This window comes from Myripristis murdjan, chromosome 2 (assembly GCF_902150065.1).
Source record: "Myripristis murdjan chromosome 2, fMyrMur1.1, whole genome shotgun sequence".
NCBI lineage: Eukaryota > Metazoa > Chordata > Actinopteri > Holocentriformes > Holocentridae > Myripristis > Myripristis murdjan.
This window is the reverse complement of record NC_043981.1, coordinates 17073619-17093882: the sequence shown is the minus strand read 5'-3', so window position 1 is coordinate 17093882 and position 20264 is coordinate 17073619. Positions and strand designations below refer to the sequence as shown.

Genomic DNA, 20264 nt, shown 5'->3' with positions numbered 1-20264 from the left:
TTTGCTGCTCTGTGGGTTTCCTAACGGCGGGTTAAAAGCCGCCAGGAGCAACAAGAGTTATCGAAAAATCCCTGAAATTAATTTGAAGATTTTCACAGATTAAACGAGACAAAAATCAGCTTTTATGTCTAAACTGAGAGGAAACCAGAGATGCTGAGACCGAATGAAAGAAAATGCTTCTTGCTTGGCCCAAGAGGGAAGGAATTAAAGAAAGAAAGAAAGAAAGAAAAAAATGCTGCTTCTTTCTTGCCTCAGGAATAAGGGAGGAAAGAATGGAGAGAAAAAAAAGAGCAAAAGAAACACAGAAAGAAAAGACAAGAGAGAAAGAAAAGAAAGACAAACCTGCAGAAAGCCAGTCAGACAGTCAGTCAGTCAGTCAGTCAGACAGACAGTCAGACAGACAGACAGACAGACAGACAGTCAGTCAGACAGACAGACAGACAGTCAGTCAGTCAGACAGACAGTCAGACAGACAGACAGTCAGTCAGACAGACAGTCAGACAGACAGACAGTCAGACAGTCAGTCAGTCAGACAGACAGACACACAGTCAGACAGTCAGTCAGACAGACAGTCAGACAGACAGACAGACAGTCAGACAGTCAGACAGTCAGTCAGTCAGACAGACAGTCAGACAGTCAGACAGACAGTCAGACAGTCAGTCAGTCAGACAGACAGACAGACAGACAGTCAGACAGTCAGTCAGTAAGACAGACAGACAGACAGTCAGACAGTCAGTCAGACAGACAGTCAGACAGACAGACAGACAGTCAGACAGTCAGACAGACAGTCAGTCAGACAGACAGTCAGTCAGACAGATAGTCAGACAGACAGACAGTCAGTCAGACAGATAGTCAGACAGACAGACAGACAGTCAGACAGTCAGTCAGTCAGTCAGACAGACAGTCAGACAGTCAGACAGCCAGACAGACAGTCAGTCAGACAGACAGTCAGTCAGACAGACAGTCAGTCAGACAGATAGTCAGACAGACAGACAGATAGTCAGACAGACAGACAGACAGTCAGACAGACAGTCAGACAGACAGTCAGTCAGACAGACAGTCAGACAGTCAGACAGATAGTCAGACAGACAGACAGATAGTCAGACAGACAGACAGACAGTCAGACAGTCAGTCAGTCAGACAGACAGACAGACAGTCAGTCAGTCAGTCAGTCAGACAGTCAGTCAGACAGACAGTCAGTCAGTCAGTCAGTCAGTCAGTCAGACAGTCAGACAGATAGTCAGACAGACAGACAGACAGTCAGTCAGTCAGTCAGTCAGACAGACAGACAGACAGACAGTCAGTCAGTCAGTCAGACAGACAGACAGTCAGTCAGATAGACAGATAGACAGATAGACAGTCAGTCAGTCAGTCAGACAGACAGTCAGTCAGTCAGACAGACAGTCAGACAGACAGGTGCCTGCAGCAGTGGTGTGGCCTCGGCCTCAGCAGCAGTCTGACCTCCTCCAGGTGGGACAGAGGACGTCCACCTGGACCTCCAGCAGATCCCAACATCACCACGAAGAAAAGAGAAAAGAGAGAAAAGAAGAGAAGAGATGATTTGTGAGAGATGAAAGGAGGAGAGGATCAGAGTCTGGCTCGGAGGACGGGAGAGAGCGACAGGAGCGAGAGGAGAGTGAGACGTCTCCTGTGAGAGGCGGCAGACAAAACGTCTCATTCATGTGAAGCCGCTCAGACGCTCGCGGCTCGCGCTTTTCCCTTTCCTGTTCTGTTCTGTTTTTTTTTCTTCTTCTCCTCCTCCTTCCTCTCTCCTCCTCTGTTTCCCAGCCGAGGAGACGCGGTGCCTTCATGTCTCTAATGGAATCCGACACAGTGAACCCAGAGGAAACCGGCAGAATGAAGCGGCTCTAACCCAATTTTAGCCGCCGTCTCCTCGCATTTCTATTTCGGTGCTGCTGATTGTACCAGCAGTAATTAAGGCTGTAATAATTAAATAACTCTCTTTTAGCCCGTGTGGGAGTGCAGGACTGGAGGTGAACATTTCGCCGGATCTAATTAGCTCGTCTGAAGCTCGCCGTCTGATTTTTCTCCCCCCCCCCCTCCTCCTTCCTGTGGCGTGGAGGGGTTTTTCTGTCCTCCACGTGACGGCGAGCGAGCGTCTGGCCCGGTGACCCCGCCCGTGTTTCTGCTTCCCCGCGCCGGCCTCGGTTTTTTAGGGACGAGGGGTGAAAGGTCGCGCTGCGGGCCCGGAGCGGCGGGGGGGGGGGGCTGGTTTCTGCGTGTAATGACCTGTCATTACGCACGGCGGCAACACCTGGACCTGCTGCTTTCAGGCGCGCTGGAAAGTCGGTGCAGGAGGTGATTAGTTTATGGATTAGTTAAAAAAAAAAAAAAAACAGTCATATTCAGTGTTAAAGTTTTTTTCCTCAAACAAGGTGAAAAATAATCCCACGTTTCCGACACTAATGTGAATCCAGCGTCATTTTCTTGATCCTCTTGGGCTAATCTGCCTTTTTCTGCCTTGTTTCAACACATTTACACTGAAAAAATCCCTGGAGCAAGTGAATCTGCATGGAATCAAGTGAGATTATATCATCCCATTGGCATATTTTTTTTTTATTTTATTTTATTTTTATTATTTTTTCAGCTTTATTTACCTTTTTTTTGAGGAAAAACAAAATTTTAACACTGAATATGAGAGTAAATTACAAGTAAAGATGAAACCAAGACACACAGACCAACAGTGAGGAAATTCAGTCAAAATTGATTAATATAACAGCAAAATACACCACAATCTACACAAATGTTCCCACTGTAGGGCTGATTAGTGGACTTTAAGGTGATTATGTGAACCTTTTTCAGAGCCAAAAGGGCACAAAGATGCACTGTTTCCTCTAAATGTTAAGCTACAATATCAAGAGACAACATTTATTGGGCCAAATACAATGATTAATAAATGCTTAAATGGATAAATTGGGTAACTATCAAATTTAAGGTGAATTTGAACTTGAAATGAAACAGGTTTTGTGGATTTGTGGATTTGAACAATAGGTAACACAGTCATCCAGCTGATATTATCGTTATAATCCAGGAACAAGGCCGCGCTCTATAAGCTGCAAGCCAAAAGGGGACAGACGCCGGACCCCTAAAGGTACAAATATGAGCTTTGTTTTGTGAGGGTGGAGCATCCGGATTAAAAATAGACGCAGTTACCCTTTAAAAGTCCCACACCTGTATTTAAGCCACTGCTGCCCTCCTGTCAGAGTTTTTCGACACCGCTTGCCTCGGGGCCTCGCCTCTTTAATCTGTCTGAAATTTAGGGCCGCAGCAGAGTTGGCACACACACACACACACACACACACACACCCCTCCCTCCTTAGGCTCTGTAAAACTGTCCCAGACCCCCCAGAGACACAGGGACACCCCCCAAAATCCCACAGCAATTACCCGAGTCCTAATGTCCTCAGCCTCTGACGGTCCATGCATGTCTGCTTAACATATTTGTTTTTGCACCGCCGTCGCCTCGCACGCCTGCAGCGCTCCTGTACGCCTGCAGAGGGCGCTGTGGATTAATTAGACCGCTCTGGGGGGTCGTCAGCTGGACGGAGATCATTACTTTGGCCGAATGAGGATTGATTTCCCCACTTCTTTTTTGTGTGAAAGACAAAATTAATTCTTCACAATGCATTAACTAGTCATTTAATCCCATATTCAGGATTAGAATCTTGTTTTTCTGCCAGTGGGATGAGATAATCCCACTTGTTTCCAGTGCAGTTTCAGGATTTTTAAGTCTAAATGTGCTGAAACAAGGCAGATCAGCCAGTGGGATCAAGGAAATGACACTTTATTCGAGAAAATTATGGAGACAAGTTGATTAGTGTTGGAAACAAGTGGGATTATCTCATCCCACTGGTGGATTTTTGACCTTGAAAGAAGGAAAAAAACATGATTCAAACACTGAAGATGAGCCAAAGAAGATGTGAAGGTGCAGAAACAAAAGCTTTTTCTCCTCCAACTTGACATTTTCTCCTTTCATCGCTCATCGTCACGCAGAGCCACACGCCAGCCTGCAGAATCTGAAATTAGCCGCTCATGTCCCGTCACGTTGCCTCTGTTTTACCGTTCCAGCGATAAAGGTGGTTTACAGTTTTTGTCAGGGTTGTAATCCCTTTAATGAGTCTGTAATCCTGCACAGAAAACCGGGATGCGGGGCTTTTTATCCTGATTTTAACCTTTTAATTACTGAGGGACGCTTTGCTGAGTGTGCACATTCATTTTCAGCGACGTCACACACACACACACACACACACACACACACTCTGGAGGTTCTGGAGCGTCCCGGGACGTCCCGGCCGAGGCCCGGCGTGTCCTGGTTTAATCCGGGCTCGCTGTCTGTGCCTCATGTGGCTGAAGGCAGAGATCAGCCGCTCACTCAGCCCGACGACTTCAGATCTGACTCACCGTGACCTTTTCTCGGTCACTTTCACACACACTGCAAAAAAAAAAAAAAATACTTCTAATCTGCAGGGCTCAGATCTTGTTTTTCTTCACACACGGTCCAAAATCTGCCAGTGGGATGAGATAATCCCACTTGTTTCAAACAGTAAATCGACTTGTTTCCATCATTTTCTTGATCCTCATGGCTGATCTGCCTATTTCAACACATTTCTGCCTGTTTTAGGATAAAAATCGTGATTTTAAGGCTGAATGACTTGTTAAATTGAAGATTTTCATTTTGCAGTGGACTGATGTACAAACGTAAAGCGCTCCAGTACTCAACCTCAGTCATCTAATTGCTGTCAATTGGATTATAATCTGCCTGGGAGGAATATACTGCAAAACAATTCATTACAGTTTAATAATGTAGTGAATAATAATAAATTTGTGCACTTTTTCTTACATATTATAATCTCTTACCTTTCCTTTAAAGTTACTTTTTAACTGCCTTTGTTTACAAATTACGTCTTTTTACATGTATTTTTCTATTCTTCATTTTATTTTGTAAATTAGTAAAAGTTTTGAAAGCTTTCAGAGTAAAAGTAGCAGCAGGATAAAGTCACATTACAGATAAATAGATAGATTTTTATAGATTTTTATAGTATATATTCTTTACACACTCACATGCAGCACAGTGAGAGAAAAGGCAAGAAGACGGAAAGAAGAAGGAAAAAAAAAAAGTGTCTTGGTCCTGAAGCAATCAACCTGATCAATACCTCCGATCATTTGACGGCACACACACACACACACACACACACGCTGATCAGCTTAAAGCGGCACATACAAGTGTGTGTAACACGATGCCTCGACTGTTATTCCTACTTGTGTTTCATCGACCGGCTGCAGAACAGATGAAGTGGCTTTAACTCGACGCGCTGCAGGAAAATAACTGAAAACTGAATCTCGAGCTTCCAGTTTTCAAATCTTGTTTTGCTTTGTTGTTGTTTTTAAAGAAACTGATAGAAATGTCTTCACAAGAGGCAGAAATGCTCGTGTGTCTCTAGAAAATACTGAAATAAGATTCAGTCAGACACACAAATGAAAACTGGAGTCCAAAAAAAAAAAAAAAAACGCGTGCCGGATGTGGATTTTCTGCAGCGTGGCGGTCGATGCCAGAGACACTCGCCGCCGAGGCCTCCTCTCTCATTGGATCAGCCATCGTCAGGGGCAACCTCGGCGGCCGATCAATCGCGTCCCTTTCAGCTTTGATAATCAAAAATCCAATCGCCGCTCTAAATGCTAATTGATCTGAGCTTTGGGACGAACGAGGAACACGTTACTCTCTTTTTTTTTTTCACTCCTCGCGTCTTGAGCCGCTGCTGCTCTTGAACATCGACTCCCACGGGACGTTCACGCTGAAGATTCAAGCTTTGCTGAGCTGTGCTGTGCTGATATTGACCTTTTGTTAAATATCAGACGTTGGCAAGTCAAAGTGATTTACCTCTGATATGACGAGGTTTGACACAGGAAAAGAGAAAACAGTGAAAACCTGCCAAGAAAAAAAATGTCTTCTGCACATTTATTAAGCAAATGTGCAATAAATAAAGGTATGAGTTAAAAATCTGCTACCCCAAAAAACATTTCTTTAATCTCTGCTTTCTTTTTTGGGATTAAAATGACTAAAACAAAATTTAAAGTTATTGAATCAGCACGAATGTTTTGTCTGTCTAAAAATGTGGTTGTACTGCCTAACAACAAGAGTAAGAAATCGCAAAATTTTGTAAAATAAGCACCAACTCTGAACAGGAGATTACATCTTGTGGACGGGGATACTGTACAGATTATAATCTGGCATTCCTCTGTGAATCAGAAGATGTAATACTTGCAGGAGCTCGACACGTTCTGGACGTTTTTGGTTGTTTGTCGCATGAAAAAGTCATTTAAAAGTCCAGCTTGAAGTCGGTGTTGCTGCTCCAGTCGGGGCTCAGAGAAGAAAAACCTTTCCCTGAGAATGAAAACTTGACTTCGGGATTGAAGGTTAATCTGACGACCCAACCTGAGCCGTGAAGGTGTTTCACGTTTCATGCACGATGACGCAACTGCAGCCGAAATGAGTGACGCGTCTGAGTTTGGAAACAAAGCCTCTGCTTGTGACCGACTGAAGAAACAGCAGGAAATTACAGATTCTGATTGTGTTTTCCTGCAGTTCTGCTAAAACACTCAAGTTTTCACGCAGCAGCAGCATCAACGTCGACACACACAGACACACAGACACACACATCTGCAGGTCTGACAGCATGACGTGTGAAGGACAGTTCATGCCTCTGCATCAAAACGCCGCTGCAGCAAACACACCAAATACACACACCGCTGCAAAAACATTTCCTCCCGTCCCTGTACCTCCTGTTTCTGGTTTCTTCTTCTGGTATTTCCGGTTGATTTTCCTCCAACGGCAAAAACAGCAGATCACAGAGAAACTATAACTCTCCATATTCAATAACGCCTTTACAATGGAGAAACATTCGATTTTTGCTTGAGTTTTCTTGCACAGGGAGCATGAAGTTATTCGCATTTTGAGACGCAGGCCTCAGAAGTCATGTCGTCATTTGTCTCTGATTTTTCTGCATTTTGTTTGCAAGACGACAAAGTTCATCATATATGGAAGAAATCAACGACATTTGTATGTAAAAAAAGGAGATGTTTTCACACATTTCACAACCTGAACGTGATTGATCTGGATTAAAAAAAAAACCAAATTGCTCATGGCTAAGTGGTTACATCAGCGTTCCCATTCAACTAAACTGCATTTCTTTAAGACGTTTAGAGGTAAACTTATTTTTGTCTTGGATTATGTTTGTTTAAGACGGATCACACACACACACGTTTCTAATCAACATCTTGTATATCATGTCTGATGGCATTTTAGCCTGTTTTGTTTCTTTAGCCACCAAAACCACTTGGTTAATCTCAGGGGAAGGTTCAGTTCAGACATAAAAAAAAAAGAGAATACAGTTTAGTTGGATGAGAAGGGAATTTTTAGGAGAGAAGGCTCAGCTGAAGTGATTCTCCTCGTCTTCATCTTCAACAAAAACGAAGAACAAGGACGAAGAAATGGACGCGGTCGCTGCGAACCAGAGGTTTTTAACGTCTCAGCAGCAGCTCGAGTGATTCTAGAGGTAAAGTTACCAGACAAAGACTCTCACAGACGAGCCGGCTTTGGATTTAAAGTTGCCACAAAACGACGTCACGTGACCTCAACTTCCTGTAAGACAGAGCAGCTTAAACGGTGACATCATCATCATCCTGCACCGGTGGGCGTCAATTCAAATCTCAACCGATAAAACCTTCGCAAATCTTTAAACATCCTCTCTCATCCACCTCATCCCTTCAAAATAAAAGTGTGTTTCTCTCCCAAACTGAGATCCTGTTGGTTTCCTGCTTCAACAGGAAGCCATGAAAGGTCTTTAGTGTTCACCGCAGTTTTCCCTTTTCCTCAGCAAAATCATGATTCGAGTTGGAAAGCAGCAGCAGATTTCAGCGGATCTGGTCCCATTTGAGAGAAATGTGCAGATAAAAAGTTTTTTTAACGCCGGCTGGAGTCACAGACCGGGACGGGGGTGATGATGATGATGATGATGATGATGATGTGAGGAAATGCAGGAAAAGTTTGGAGTCAGGCGTCACATTTTTTACATTTCGAGGTTTATTTCCGTGTTCACGCAGGACGACGGACAACGGGACAAACGCACAAAAAGGCCTCGGCGTTCCCTATCCGAGAGCCACACGACGCCGTGTGTTTTCATAAAAGAGGGGAGTTGGACAATGGAGGTGGAGGAGGAGGAGGAGGTGGTGGTTGAAGGGGGGGGGGCTGCGGCGAGCAGAGGAAATGTGGCCTGGCATTTAGAGGCTGATGAAAAGGTTGATACCGCCACGCTGGCTGAGTAATGTTGAAGTGGCGTTGCGCTCCGGGCGACGTTCCTCAATCCATTTCTTCCCCCTGCCGTCTCGGCTGCGTGCGGCGGCGGCGGCGGCGGTAGCGGCGGCGGCGGCCGAGGCGTCCGAGCTGTAATTGCTTCCCGCCACATCCCCTCTACTTACAACATGCAGTAATAACATCAGTAAACTCACAGCGAATGTTCCATTTACCCATAGATTTAAATGCTGGGGGGGGGGGTTAGGAGGGAAAAGATGGAGATGGAGGGGGGGTTGGTCTTTATTCCTTTTTGTGAACTGCATCCTGTTTTATTTCGCCGTGTCTCCTCTGCGAGCCATTCCCAGGCCTATTATCGGCGCTTGTTGCAGTATCTGATGGTGGCTCTTATCAAGTAAGCAGCTCCTATTAGAGGAACTCGCTTCATTTAGTGCAGTGTTACACTACCAACCCCCCCCCCCAACACACACACCCTAAACCCCCCCACCAACCCCAACCTCCTCCTCCACCTCCACCCCCCCCCCCCCACACACCACCCTCCCCTTCCTCATCCCCGGCCGTAATGAATGATCGCGCTCGGCTTGCATGCAGGAAAGGTTTAATTAAATCATAGTCCAATCATAATCCATGTTGTTAATTAAACTGGATAATTTATAAGTACAAAAGAGGGTATTTATTAGCCGCTCTGCAGTGGTGGCAGCGCTGCGGTGTGGTGCACGGACACACACACACACACACACACCCCTCCCTCACACCCCTCACAACCTTTTACTATTGATGCCCCCGCATGATTGATAATGAGACAGAGACTGCTGTACTATTTGTCTAATGGCCGTGCAATTAAATTCCCTTGTAAATGACCCATGCCTCATTTCATCCTAATCTATGGAATTTTGATTGAATTTGTCAGCCCTAATTGAAAAATACTGCTATTTAATGTCTGCATTGCAGTTGCAGATCAGGCCGCCTTTAATGAGATCGTGTCCCAGTGACCCTGAAGGGGAGGGGGGGGGTTGGTGGGGTGTGTGTGGGGTGTGTGTGTGGGGGGGGGGTAGTATCTATCCGTGCCCTTGACTCGGCCCAGGGGGAGAGCCTGGGATTAGCCGGGGGGGACCCGGAGGTCAGAGGTCACCCCCCCCCCCCATACTGTGGTGTGTTATGATGCTGCGGCTCGTATTAATTAATGAGTTTCGCCATTTACAGGATTCATTAAAGCACCTCTGATGCCGCAGCCAGGAACAAACAAATGTTGCTGTTGTGTCGTTTTGGGAGAAATTAACTTCCAGACGAATCGCTTGCAAATGCTTTGGATTGAGTTCATCAATCAGATATAGATTAAAAAAAATGAACTGATATATATCTATATAAGGTTTCCAGTTGCAAACAGCATCTTTCAAGTCAAATGTCGCACTGAAGCAAAAGCAAAGTGGCAAAAAACATCTGAGAAAGTCAAATAGTCTCTAAGTATATAAACGAAAAGGGAAATGGAAAATAGAGAGAAAAAGGAAAAGCAAAGCATCACTTTGATCATGTCTCTGTGTCTAGTTTTTGTTTCTTTCCATTACAATAAATGATTGTATGAATGATTTTATTCCAAAATGCTGCATATCCACCCTGAGGGACCTGTCACCTGCAGTTTATGTCTCCATATTTTAATAAAACCTAGATGATACACAGGTTATACAGAGTTGCACTCAGTTTTAATTTCATGCCAGAAGTCAGAGTCAAATCTCTCATTTTGGAATGAAAGCCTTCATCTGCAGCGTCACTTTGTGTTAAAATGTGTTGAAAAATAACACAAAGTCAGTCAATTTCCTGTCATTTTGGATTAAGTGATGTTCTAACACATTTCTATGGACATCTATGGATATAAATCAGAAATCAACAAAAAAATACTGTAATAAACGTGTAAAGTACCACATGTCAGGCTCCTTTTGCAGCTTCAGTTCATTCAGTGAAACAAAGTGACCGAGTGAATCCGGATACGAGCTGTGATGCCTCGATTTTACCTCGACATTCAATTAAAGGGGAAAGTAAAGTCAGAATCTGTGACACTGTCTTATAAATAAAAGGTCAGCTTTGCTATTTTCTGTCACTGCAGAGCTCTGACACAAAGGTGATGCAAATCTTTTCCATGATCTCTCCTGAGCGCTCGGCATCTGGCAGCTCCTTCCTGCTGCACAGGAAGTGATGCGTTTAATGTCTCCGCTTTGTTTGGAATCAACAGAAGAAGAAGAAGAAGACATAGAAGAGTCAGGTAGTTTTCATGAGCGCTGACTGCCACCATGGCTGAACAGAGGAAGAAAAGAGAAACTCAAAACTCCATCAACAGGGAACCAAAATCCCGCCCACTCTGTTTGATTGACAGGTGATCTCTGGTAAGTGCAGTACAGAAACACCAACAGAGACTTGAACAAGGAGGACCAGCAGCTCAGAGTCACACAGATAAACACAAATAAAGGCGAATAAAGTCTCACGATGCGTTCCTATTGGCTGATGTCTGCTGAATAACCAACTGCTTGAAATAAAGTGTCTCGAATAAAATCATATTATTGTTTTGGAATTTAAAAAAAAGGACAGTTATGTTTGCGATGGAGGTTGTTGGAGGTTTTTCTAAGCATGCATTTACTGTAAGTCACTTTGGATGAGAGCATCAGTGAAATATTTAAAGTTAATGAAGTGTCACGTCATATTTAGAGTCATACATGAACTTATTAGAGATTTCTGTGATATTTGGTGGTCAGGATGGACTCAGACCAGGGAACTGAGGATTAGATTTTGCTAGTCAATCAGATTTGGATATAAAAAATGAGATGATTATTGTTTTTTTAGCCAAAACTATAAAACTAAGCGAGATAAAGACTTGATTTGAAAGTTTGCAGTGTCAAGAGAGCTGTTCAACTTCAAATTTATGTGAAAGGAAAGTAGGAGATTTAGATATTGCTGCTGCAGACAGGCAGAGGAAATAGTACAGACAGAGAATCTCTCTCTCTTTCTCACACACTCTAACACACACACACACACACACACACACACACACACACACACACACACACACACTGACAGGAAGAGGGGGGAGGGGCTCACAGACCTATTATTTACAGAATATATATAGCTTATTATTTACAATGATGTGTTTTCACATTCCAAAATGGCCTGTGGTCCCAATTTGTGTAATTGGCATTCATCCAGGAGACCAAAGGCGCGCTGTCACGTCATCTCGGCCGCCAATGGCAGCCCGGTGCGCGGAGAGGGGGGCGGTGCTTGCGCGGAGAAGGCAGCGCAATTAAACGGAGGGGAGCGCAATTTAAATCCATTGCCAAACATCTTGGATGCGCGCAGGAAACACTCGCCGTCTCTCTCTGCGTGTGCGGACAAACGAGGAGAAGAAGAAGCGCCTCCGCTGCTCTCATATCGGCTCGAGTTGAGTCGAGCTGCTGCGCGTCTGAAGGCTCCAGTCGGCGACCGCGCCGGGACTCCGCGGCTCTCCAAACTGCGCACGGCGCCTCAGCGGGACCGCGACGACGCGTAACCCCGCCACGGAGCTCTGGCGTCGGGTTGAATTCGGCTACGCAGGAGGGGAAAGTGGTGATTTTTTATTTTTTCTACTTCTGCTATTTTTCTTGACTTTCTCTAGCTCGAAGTGCCGCCGCGCCTGATGCACCGATGGAATGGTTTTATTTAACGGGATTACCTGTTCTCTGAGCTCCGGTTGTCGATCCATCCGCCAGGCTGTGACACCCCCGGCCGGTCCCGTCCAAGGGGGGGTCGCCCGTCCCTCCCTCGCCGCCCCCTGCACCTCTTCTTCTCCCTCCGAGCTCCAGCGCTGGTTCATATGAGTGCAGCGTTCAGCCCGTCCTTCATGGTGATGCAGCGGCCACTCGGAAGCACCACTGCCTTCAGCATCGACTCTCTGATCGGGGGGCCCCCGCAGCCCAGCCCGGGACACTTCGTCTACACTGGCTACCCCATGTTCATGCCGTATCGGTCAGTGGTGCTCCAGCCGCCGCCGCCGCCGCCCCCGGGCCTCCAGCAGGCTCTGCCGACCGGCCATCACCCGCACCACCAGATCCCCAGCCTGCAGAGCGGCTTCTGCTCCAGCCTGGCGCAGGGCTTGACGCAGGGCATGGCGCTCACCTCCACGCTCATGGCGTCGCTGCCCGGCGGCTTCTCCCCGTCCGGCCAGCAGCACCAGGAGGCGGCCAGGAAGTTTGGCTCGCAGGCTCTGCACGCCGTCTTCGACAAAACTCAGGACATCCGGCTGGACGCGGATGACGGGAAGAGCTTCCTGCAGGGGAAGGAGTCCGCGGCGCTGCAGGCTTTCCACGAGTCGGACACGCCGGTGCAATCATCCACAGGTAGGCTGGGGTCTGCATCAACCTGTCCCCGAAACAGCAGCATAAACCAGGGCTGAGCTGTCATCATGATGGCGTAAATGTCAACTGAACATATCTTTTGCATGACATCAGCTAAACAAAAAATATGCATCATTTCACAGCTGAGATATTCATATTTGTGCATCATTTATAGTCTCAAAATTTGTGAAATAAGTGAAATATTGTGCAAGTGGCGGTGATTTGATTCCACTTGTTTCCACTGCAGTTTCATTTGTTTCAGGAGGAGTCATTACCAGAGCAAATGATTTATGAAGATGGATGTTTTTCGCGTGTCAGCTTAAAGTGTCATTTGTTTGCGATGTCGTTACGCCTTTTGTGCGCCACTCACAACAAAATGACGCACGATTTACATTTTAGACAAGCCGGGCTGCAGAAAACCTCATCTCAACAAGTCGCTCGGGCTCTTGGTCACTAAAAAAATTTTTATCGAGGAAATGATTTCCGCTTGTTTCCAATGCGGTTTGACTTTTTTAGTTAAAATAAATGAGTATAAACATTTTTCACACAAAAGATCAATCTACTAGTATGAAGAAAATGACACTTGATTAAGGAAATTCTTGAAATAAGCTGAGTTGAGGAAATATCGAAATTATTACACCACATGGACATTTTGTTTTTTTAGGAAAAAATACTGAAAGACTTTATAGTAAATTAAATGTCTTGTTAATATATTTTAAGATCAGATGTCAGGGTTAAAGTGCCATTTTCTGTGATATTTCCTTTCCATTTAAAAACACCCATGATCTCTGAGTCTTAAGAAAAAGCTCCACACTTTCTTTGTGACCAAAAATACGAGCGATAAAATATTCAAGAAAATCAATGTCACTTTTTCCTTTTGTTGTCTCTATTTCACCTTAAACTGAACGTGGTGTGTGTTTTTTTCTTCCCTTGGCTGGAAATGTCTGCTTCCGAAACGCAGGTGGCAATTCCGTGGTGAAAAATTCATGGAAATTATGCTCATAAATAGATTCATAACAGCTCACATGAAGCTTTTTTGGAGGGTTGCCCGAGGCGGAGGGTAATCGATGGCTCTGCTCATTTTAAATCAGTGTTTGAACGTGAAAAACTGGGATCAAAACCCTCCGTGTCGTCTCATTTATTTAGATAATAAAAACGTTGAGTGTTCATCATTAGAATCACGTTTTTTTTTTTTTTGTTTTTTTTTTAATTATTTTAATAAGGGAGGAAAATGTTCAGAAATGTATTTGGGTAGAAATTTATTTAAAAATCCAGCATAAAAGTTCCCTTTAAGCTGACAGTTTGGTGACCTCTAAGAATAATAATTTACGACAGTGACCAAATCTGATTTTTTTTGTCGCTCGTCAGTCACCGCTGCGCTGCTCGCACTGACGGGTGACATTAAATGTCTCAGCCGTCGCTTTGGATTTAGTGGGTTTCCGCTCCCGCAGACTCGCTGTTTACACTTGCATGTAATAAATCTGTCGCGTGTTGTTGCGGCTGCAGCCTCACGCGGGTTCCTGTTTCCAGCGGGCCGAATGGAGACGCGGGACGGTCCCGCTCCGTGCGTAATTACGCATAAAAAAAAGTTTGCTCCGGCGCTGTTTTTCGGCTGCAATCAATTCCGATGCTGACCGGCCGTATCAAAACACAAACCTGATTATTATTGACATAAGGACCCCCCCCCTCCCCCTTCCCCCAACACACACACACACATACATACACCCATTGCGCCCCACCCCGCTCCAGATGTTCCATTCAGGCCTTTGCTTTATTTAAGGTAAATAAAGAGTTACAGCTCCTGTCAAAATGTCAAAATGAAAAGCTGCCATTCATTTCAATCCTCTTCACAACATTTTTTTTTCCATGTGATTTGTTTTATTCTGTTATTTCTAATATTATAGGCCCATTGATTTGAACGTGTTTATTTTGGGGTGCCTTTCCTGGTTTTATTTGAGCATTTAAACCACATGGGTTTGACAGTTTAAACACGTCTTAGATTGTGTTTTTACGTAATTAAATAATTCAAATGATGATGGAGGTTATGGTTCCTAACTGCCGGGTTTGCTCTCCTCCAGTCAGAGCACACAGTAAAGAAGACCCCAAGGAGGACGAGTGCGCCAGGAAGGACGAGAGCTTCTCCATGGACAGTGACTTGGACTACAGCTCGGACGACAACCTCACCTCCATGTGTCCCAAGGAGGACGGGGAGGGCGGCGGCGGGATGGACGACGGCCCGCACGGCTCCTCCTCCGGCGGGCCGGGCTCCGGCGGCACCGGCACGGGCGGCAAGAACCGGCGGCGGCGGACGGCCTTCACGAGCGAGCAGCTGCTGGAGCTCGAGAAGGAGTTCCACTGTAAGAAATACCTCTCGCTAACCGAACGCTCCCAGATCGCGCACGCGCTGAAGCTGAGCGAGGTCCAGGTGAAGATCTGGTTCCAGAACCGGCGCGCCAAGTGGAAACGGGTCAAGGCCGGCAACGTCAACAACAAAACCGGGGAGCCGTCCCGGAACCCCAAAATAGTCGTTCCCATCCCGGTGCACGTCAGCCGCTTCGCAATAAGGAGTCAGCACCAGCAGCTGGAGCAGGCCAGACCGTAGAAGAAGACGAGAGCGCACAGAGACTCCACGCTGCGAAATAATGATCCGTAGAACAAGTCACCCGGTCCCGATTTGTTGTCATTAAAAATATTATTTGGGCTGATTTGTGATGAACAAATCTCACCTGCACTGACAGATTTTTTAAAGATCAAATTTATGAAATGACTTGCTAAGATGGCCTTTTACTTTGCAATGCACTTAAAAAAAAAACTCTTAACAAGTCATTTATTAAATAATCATTTGCATAGGAGACAAATGGGATTATCTCGCCATATTGTCAGATTTTTCCATTTGTTTTATGAAAATATCAAATAAATAACATGTTAAACTGACTTTTTGCAGAAGTGCGTTTTAAAGCAACTGATTTAAGAATTAATCCATCCATAAAATTGATTTTTTTTTTTTTTTTTTTTTTTAAATCCTAAAACAGAGTGGAGGAGATGCCAGCGTGGATGAGATAATCCCACTTGTTTCCACCTGTTCCTCTGCACAGGCAGAATGAGATAGATTTCTTAAACAAGGAGATCTGCATTGGAAACAAGAAAAAGCGTCTCAAATCAGTGGCACTTCCCCCTTTTAGTTAGTCTGAGAAAAAAAAAAAACATTTATGAATGAGGCTGAATGATTTGGTGAGACGGACATTAGTGAGTTGCACTTGAATCAGCCACATTAACACACCGTTTAAAACAAGTCTGAGCGTTAAAATCACTATTTTCTGTCATGAAAGTGGGAAAAACCCTGCCACCACAGCACAGGCTGCTTCTCATTTTCCCTGTGACGCACTGGCTCTTGTTTCAGGAATTTTCGAGAGACAAATCTGTGTGTGGCGGAGGAAGAGGAGCAGAAACTAAAACTTAAATTGAGAAAATTGCTGAAACAAGATTATATGGATTAGACTGTTCCACTAAGGAAAGAAAAATAACAGCTGGGGACTCAGTTTTGGGGTGACTTGTTCAGACGGACATTTCCTCGCTGTGCACATGAACGCAGTATTAATCTTTTTTTTTTTTTGGAGAGCCTCCAAAGCTCCGTGCGTAAAGACGCGGCGAGGTGATGCGGCGGCGGGAGGAGGAGCCACAGCTGGCCGCCAGGAGAGACGCTCGTCACCTCCTGCACATGTAAATATCCAGCCGGGACCAAACTGACGGACACACACCGGGTGTACATTTCACGACGACGGCGTTCCCACCTTATTTTACAATCATTTGATATTTTATTAAACATCTGTAAAGCTTCTGTGCTACTGAGGAACTTTGTTTTCTTTGAATCTGTGGGAGGAAACCCAAGTGAGCAGCTGTTTTCTGGTTCAGTTTCTCCCTGCAGACGCGTTTCATTTCTCCCCTCTCCGGTCTTTAGGTTCAGAAAAGAAAGAAAGAAAAAACAGAAAAAAGAAAGAAAGAAGAAAAACACCCACTGTTGCTTGAGTTGTTGTTTTGTTTTTCTTTTCTTTTTCTTTTCCACGAAATGACGCTGCTAATTTATTTATAAGAAAAAAAAAAGAAATTGTGCAAAAGTAACTAACATTCCCTGACGTATCGAGTTAAATGATATAGTGTGAATTAAAAGCTGACACGTGACCAGAAGTCAACCGCCTGGACTGTCTCGATTCATCTTTGAATTTTGCCAAATGTCATCTTGATTTCACCACAGGACCAATGCCACTAAACTGATTTTTTCCCACCAATAACTGCAGTTTATCTAAATAAATGTGTTTATCTGCGTCAGATAAATTTACATTTTTAGGCCTGCAGGCCCCAAACCAGACATCTCATATTTGACTCGTAAAAACTCTCATATGATCACTGATAGGAGAGATAATAAACACATCAGAGGCCTGTGATTTCCTCAATGCAGCAACAACACGAGTCAAATGTGATTTCTGAATTTATTTTTCATTCAGAGCAAAAATATTCACAGAGGATGATGAGGTTGATGCAGAGGTAAAGTCATCTAAACTCGATTTATCCTCCTTTTTACGCAGAGGTTAATGTTAAATCACATTACGCACAGGACAGAAATATGGAGTTTAAAGCATAAACTGATTTTCTAGATGAAGTGATTCTAGTTTGTGGCACGACGGAGGTCAAGGTTTATTTAAACGGCTGGAGCTGAGAGCCGCTCATGTGTCGGGATGGAGGATGGACGGATGGAGATGCAGATGCAGATGCAGATGCGCGCTCCCTGCCGGCTGCCGGGCGCGTGAGTGATGCGCGTGCCGGCGTCTCCCCGGGGAGCTGCGGGGTCCCATCAGCTGGAGAGCAAGGCGCTTTCTGTTGGGACGCTGCAGCCTCCCGACACAGAGGTGCTGTAGTTTATCAACGATAGATAGGCCTATTATTATCATTATCATTATTATTATTATTATTATTATTATTTTAATGTTTTTTGGTAAGGGCGTTCAAATTAAATAATAACTTAAAATAAATAATAAGTTTGCTGCGTTAAAGGCGCGTGACTCTGACATTTAATGAGATATGGGTCTGGAAAAAAAAAAAGAATCAATTACCATTTTGGGGAAAGTAGAAAATTTTGAGCCAAAGAGAAAATAAATAAAATAAGATAAAATGATAATAATAAAAATAATAGTTTTATCATGAGCGCGCAGCCATTACCTGGCAGTGAGTTCGGCAGCTAAACGGCGCGAGCGCGTCACACCTGTGTGACCACGCCTCATTTAATCCTGTATTATTATTATTGTTGTTGTTATTGATATTATTGTTTAATTTGTAGCATTTGAACACAAAAACAGTAAAATGGCAGACATGTATGTGGAGCAGATATTTTAATAAATGCGGTCAGGAAGCCTCGAGGCCGAAACTCCCTCTAATCTGATAATTTGGTGTCAAATTAAAAATAATTCGTCACAGCTGTCACATAGGCTACAGGCTCGGTGGTTTCCCGTGTTAGCACAGAGCTAGCGCTGTAATCTGAGCGCGTGACAGCGGATTGAGGACGGTGTTCCTACCTGAGGAAGGCGCGCGGTGGTCCGGGTTCCAGCTGCAGATTATCTGCCGGCCGCTCGGATGATTTATGGCACCAAACCGGATGAAGAGCCGCCGCCGTTCAGCGGCTCGTGTTCGGGGCCGCTCGCGGTCAGGTTCACGGCCTCCGCGCCTCCTGCGGCCGCACGCAGCTGTGCGTGATGACGGTGCGCGTCCCCGGGTCGAGGTGAGGCCGCGACCCCCCAAACACCCCTCAACCCCCCCACCCCCCCTCCCTCCATCCCAAACATCCCACCTCCTGGCTCGTGACCTCGCCGCCCCCTCCCTCCCCCCCCTGTCATAACAGCAGATTAGCGCGAGCTGCTTTGGCGCGCGGCTTGACTCGCCGCAGACAGACGCGCCGTAAAGCTGTCAGCGCGGCACCACCGAAGAAGAAGCAGAGGCGGCGGCAGCGGCAGAGTGACGCGCAGGCACCGCACAGCTGGACCCGCAGCTGCAAGCGTGGCGCGTGCGCGACTGCCACGCACGCGCCGAAAACCGCAGAAAGTCTGGAGGAACTCAGTTCATCCGGTTTTAATCGCAGGGAAACGATTTAATCCACCGAATCAGACTATTTCATGTTTTTATCAGTAAAATTAGGAATAATCTGGTGGAGGAAATGGTTTTATTAGAGCAACAGCAGCACTAAACACAGAGTACATTTGAATTTGGTGATGTAATGAGATTAAAAACTAAAGTCAGGCTTAATAATGCAAACAGTCACCATAAATAAACCAAAATTAGTTTTTTTTTTTTGTTTTGTTCAGGAATTTATTTACTTTGCACCTTTATTTTCCATAAACAAACCACATTCCTCTCTCCCGCATCACTTTGACTCTGCTCTGAATTTATTCTGAGCCACACACACACACACACACACACACACACACACACACACACACGCGGCGCTCAGGAGGGTTTCACAGCCGCTACAACAGGAGGGTTTTCAGGAAAAATCGCCTCCATTTATAATCCCTCCGCTCCTCCCGCGGCCTCGCGCTGATTCATGGCTGCAAATTGTAGCGGCGCGTTTCGTATTAATCTGAGAGCCGAACACCGGCCGGCCGGGCGGCGCTCACAGGAGGGGGAGGGGGAGGAGGAGGAGGGGTGGTAAAGGGCAGATTTATTTATAGTGAACTGAGGGACACACACACACACACACACACACACACACACAGACAAAGCTCATAATAATAAAAAACTAAACAAGAGTGAATGAAGCCTTTTGGTCAAGATGAGAAAAAACAAATGTAGACTAGAGGAGATTTTGACAGGAGTGTGTGTGTGTGTGTGTGTGTGTGTGTGTATGTGTGTGTTGGGGGGGCTTGGGAGTGAAGGGAGGAGGGCGGAGGGAAGGGGGGGGGGGGGGGGGGTGTTATGTGACAATTGGCCCCTGACTCTAATGAATTTTTTTGCAAATTGTAATCAAGCCGGGCCGTCGCGGTCGGCTGATAAATGAGACCCGGGGGGGATCAGAGCAGATCAGGCCCGGCCTCGTGCTTTTCACCCCCCCTCCCCACACACACCCTGAGCCCCCCCCACCCCACCACCACCACAACCCCCCCTCCTGCTCACTAAATTAACAGCAACTTGTCTGAGCTTCAAATTAACCCCGGATGATTAATCCTGATGGAGCCAAGAGGCCCGGCTCTTCTTCTTCTTCTTCTTCTTCTTCCTCCTCTACTACTTCTGCTTCTTCTTCGGTGGTGGTGCGTGCGGTGACACCCTGCTGTCTGTCCAGTCAAAGTTCACTTGATTTCTCTGTAAAACTGATGTGTTTCAGTACAAGACATGAGCAAAATACAAGAGACCCTGTGAGGTTATTAAATGTGTGTGTGTGTGTGTGTGTGTGTGTGAAATCTTATCGCCTTGATCAATCTTCAGTATAAAATCAAAACCCAGTAAATATTAAAATCTCCATGCATTAGCTGTTCAGTTACATGGGAATAAAATCACAGAATAATTTGATGATTTATGTTAACTTGATATTCTGATCA

General features: G+C 45.4%; 1 protein-coding gene and 1 long non-coding RNA gene across 2 annotated transcripts in view; one reads left to right on the top strand and one right to left on the bottom strand.

The window, feature by feature from the left end:
- LOC115373241 (uncharacterized) overlaps positions 1-18402 on the bottom strand; it is a 28731-nt gene extending 10329 nt beyond the window's left edge. The window contains exons 1-2 of the long non-coding RNA XR_003929517.1: positions 18252-18402; positions 12024-12709 (exon numbers count right to left, since the gene is read on the bottom strand). This is a non-coding gene — a long non-coding RNA (uncharacterized LOC115373241). The remainder of the gene's footprint in view (positions 1-12023; positions 12710-18251) is intronic.
- Positions 11727-15541, top strand: gbx2 (gastrulation brain homeobox 2). The gene is made up of 2 exons (XM_030071517.1): positions 11727-12687; positions 14763-15541. The coding sequence occupies exons 1-2, from the start codon at positions 12165-12167 to the stop codon at positions 15284-15286; spliced, it is 1047 nt and encodes a 348-aa protein (XP_029927377.1). The 5' UTR covers positions 11727-12164; the 3' UTR covers positions 15287-15541.
- Positions 18403-20264: the final 1862 nt, after the last annotated feature.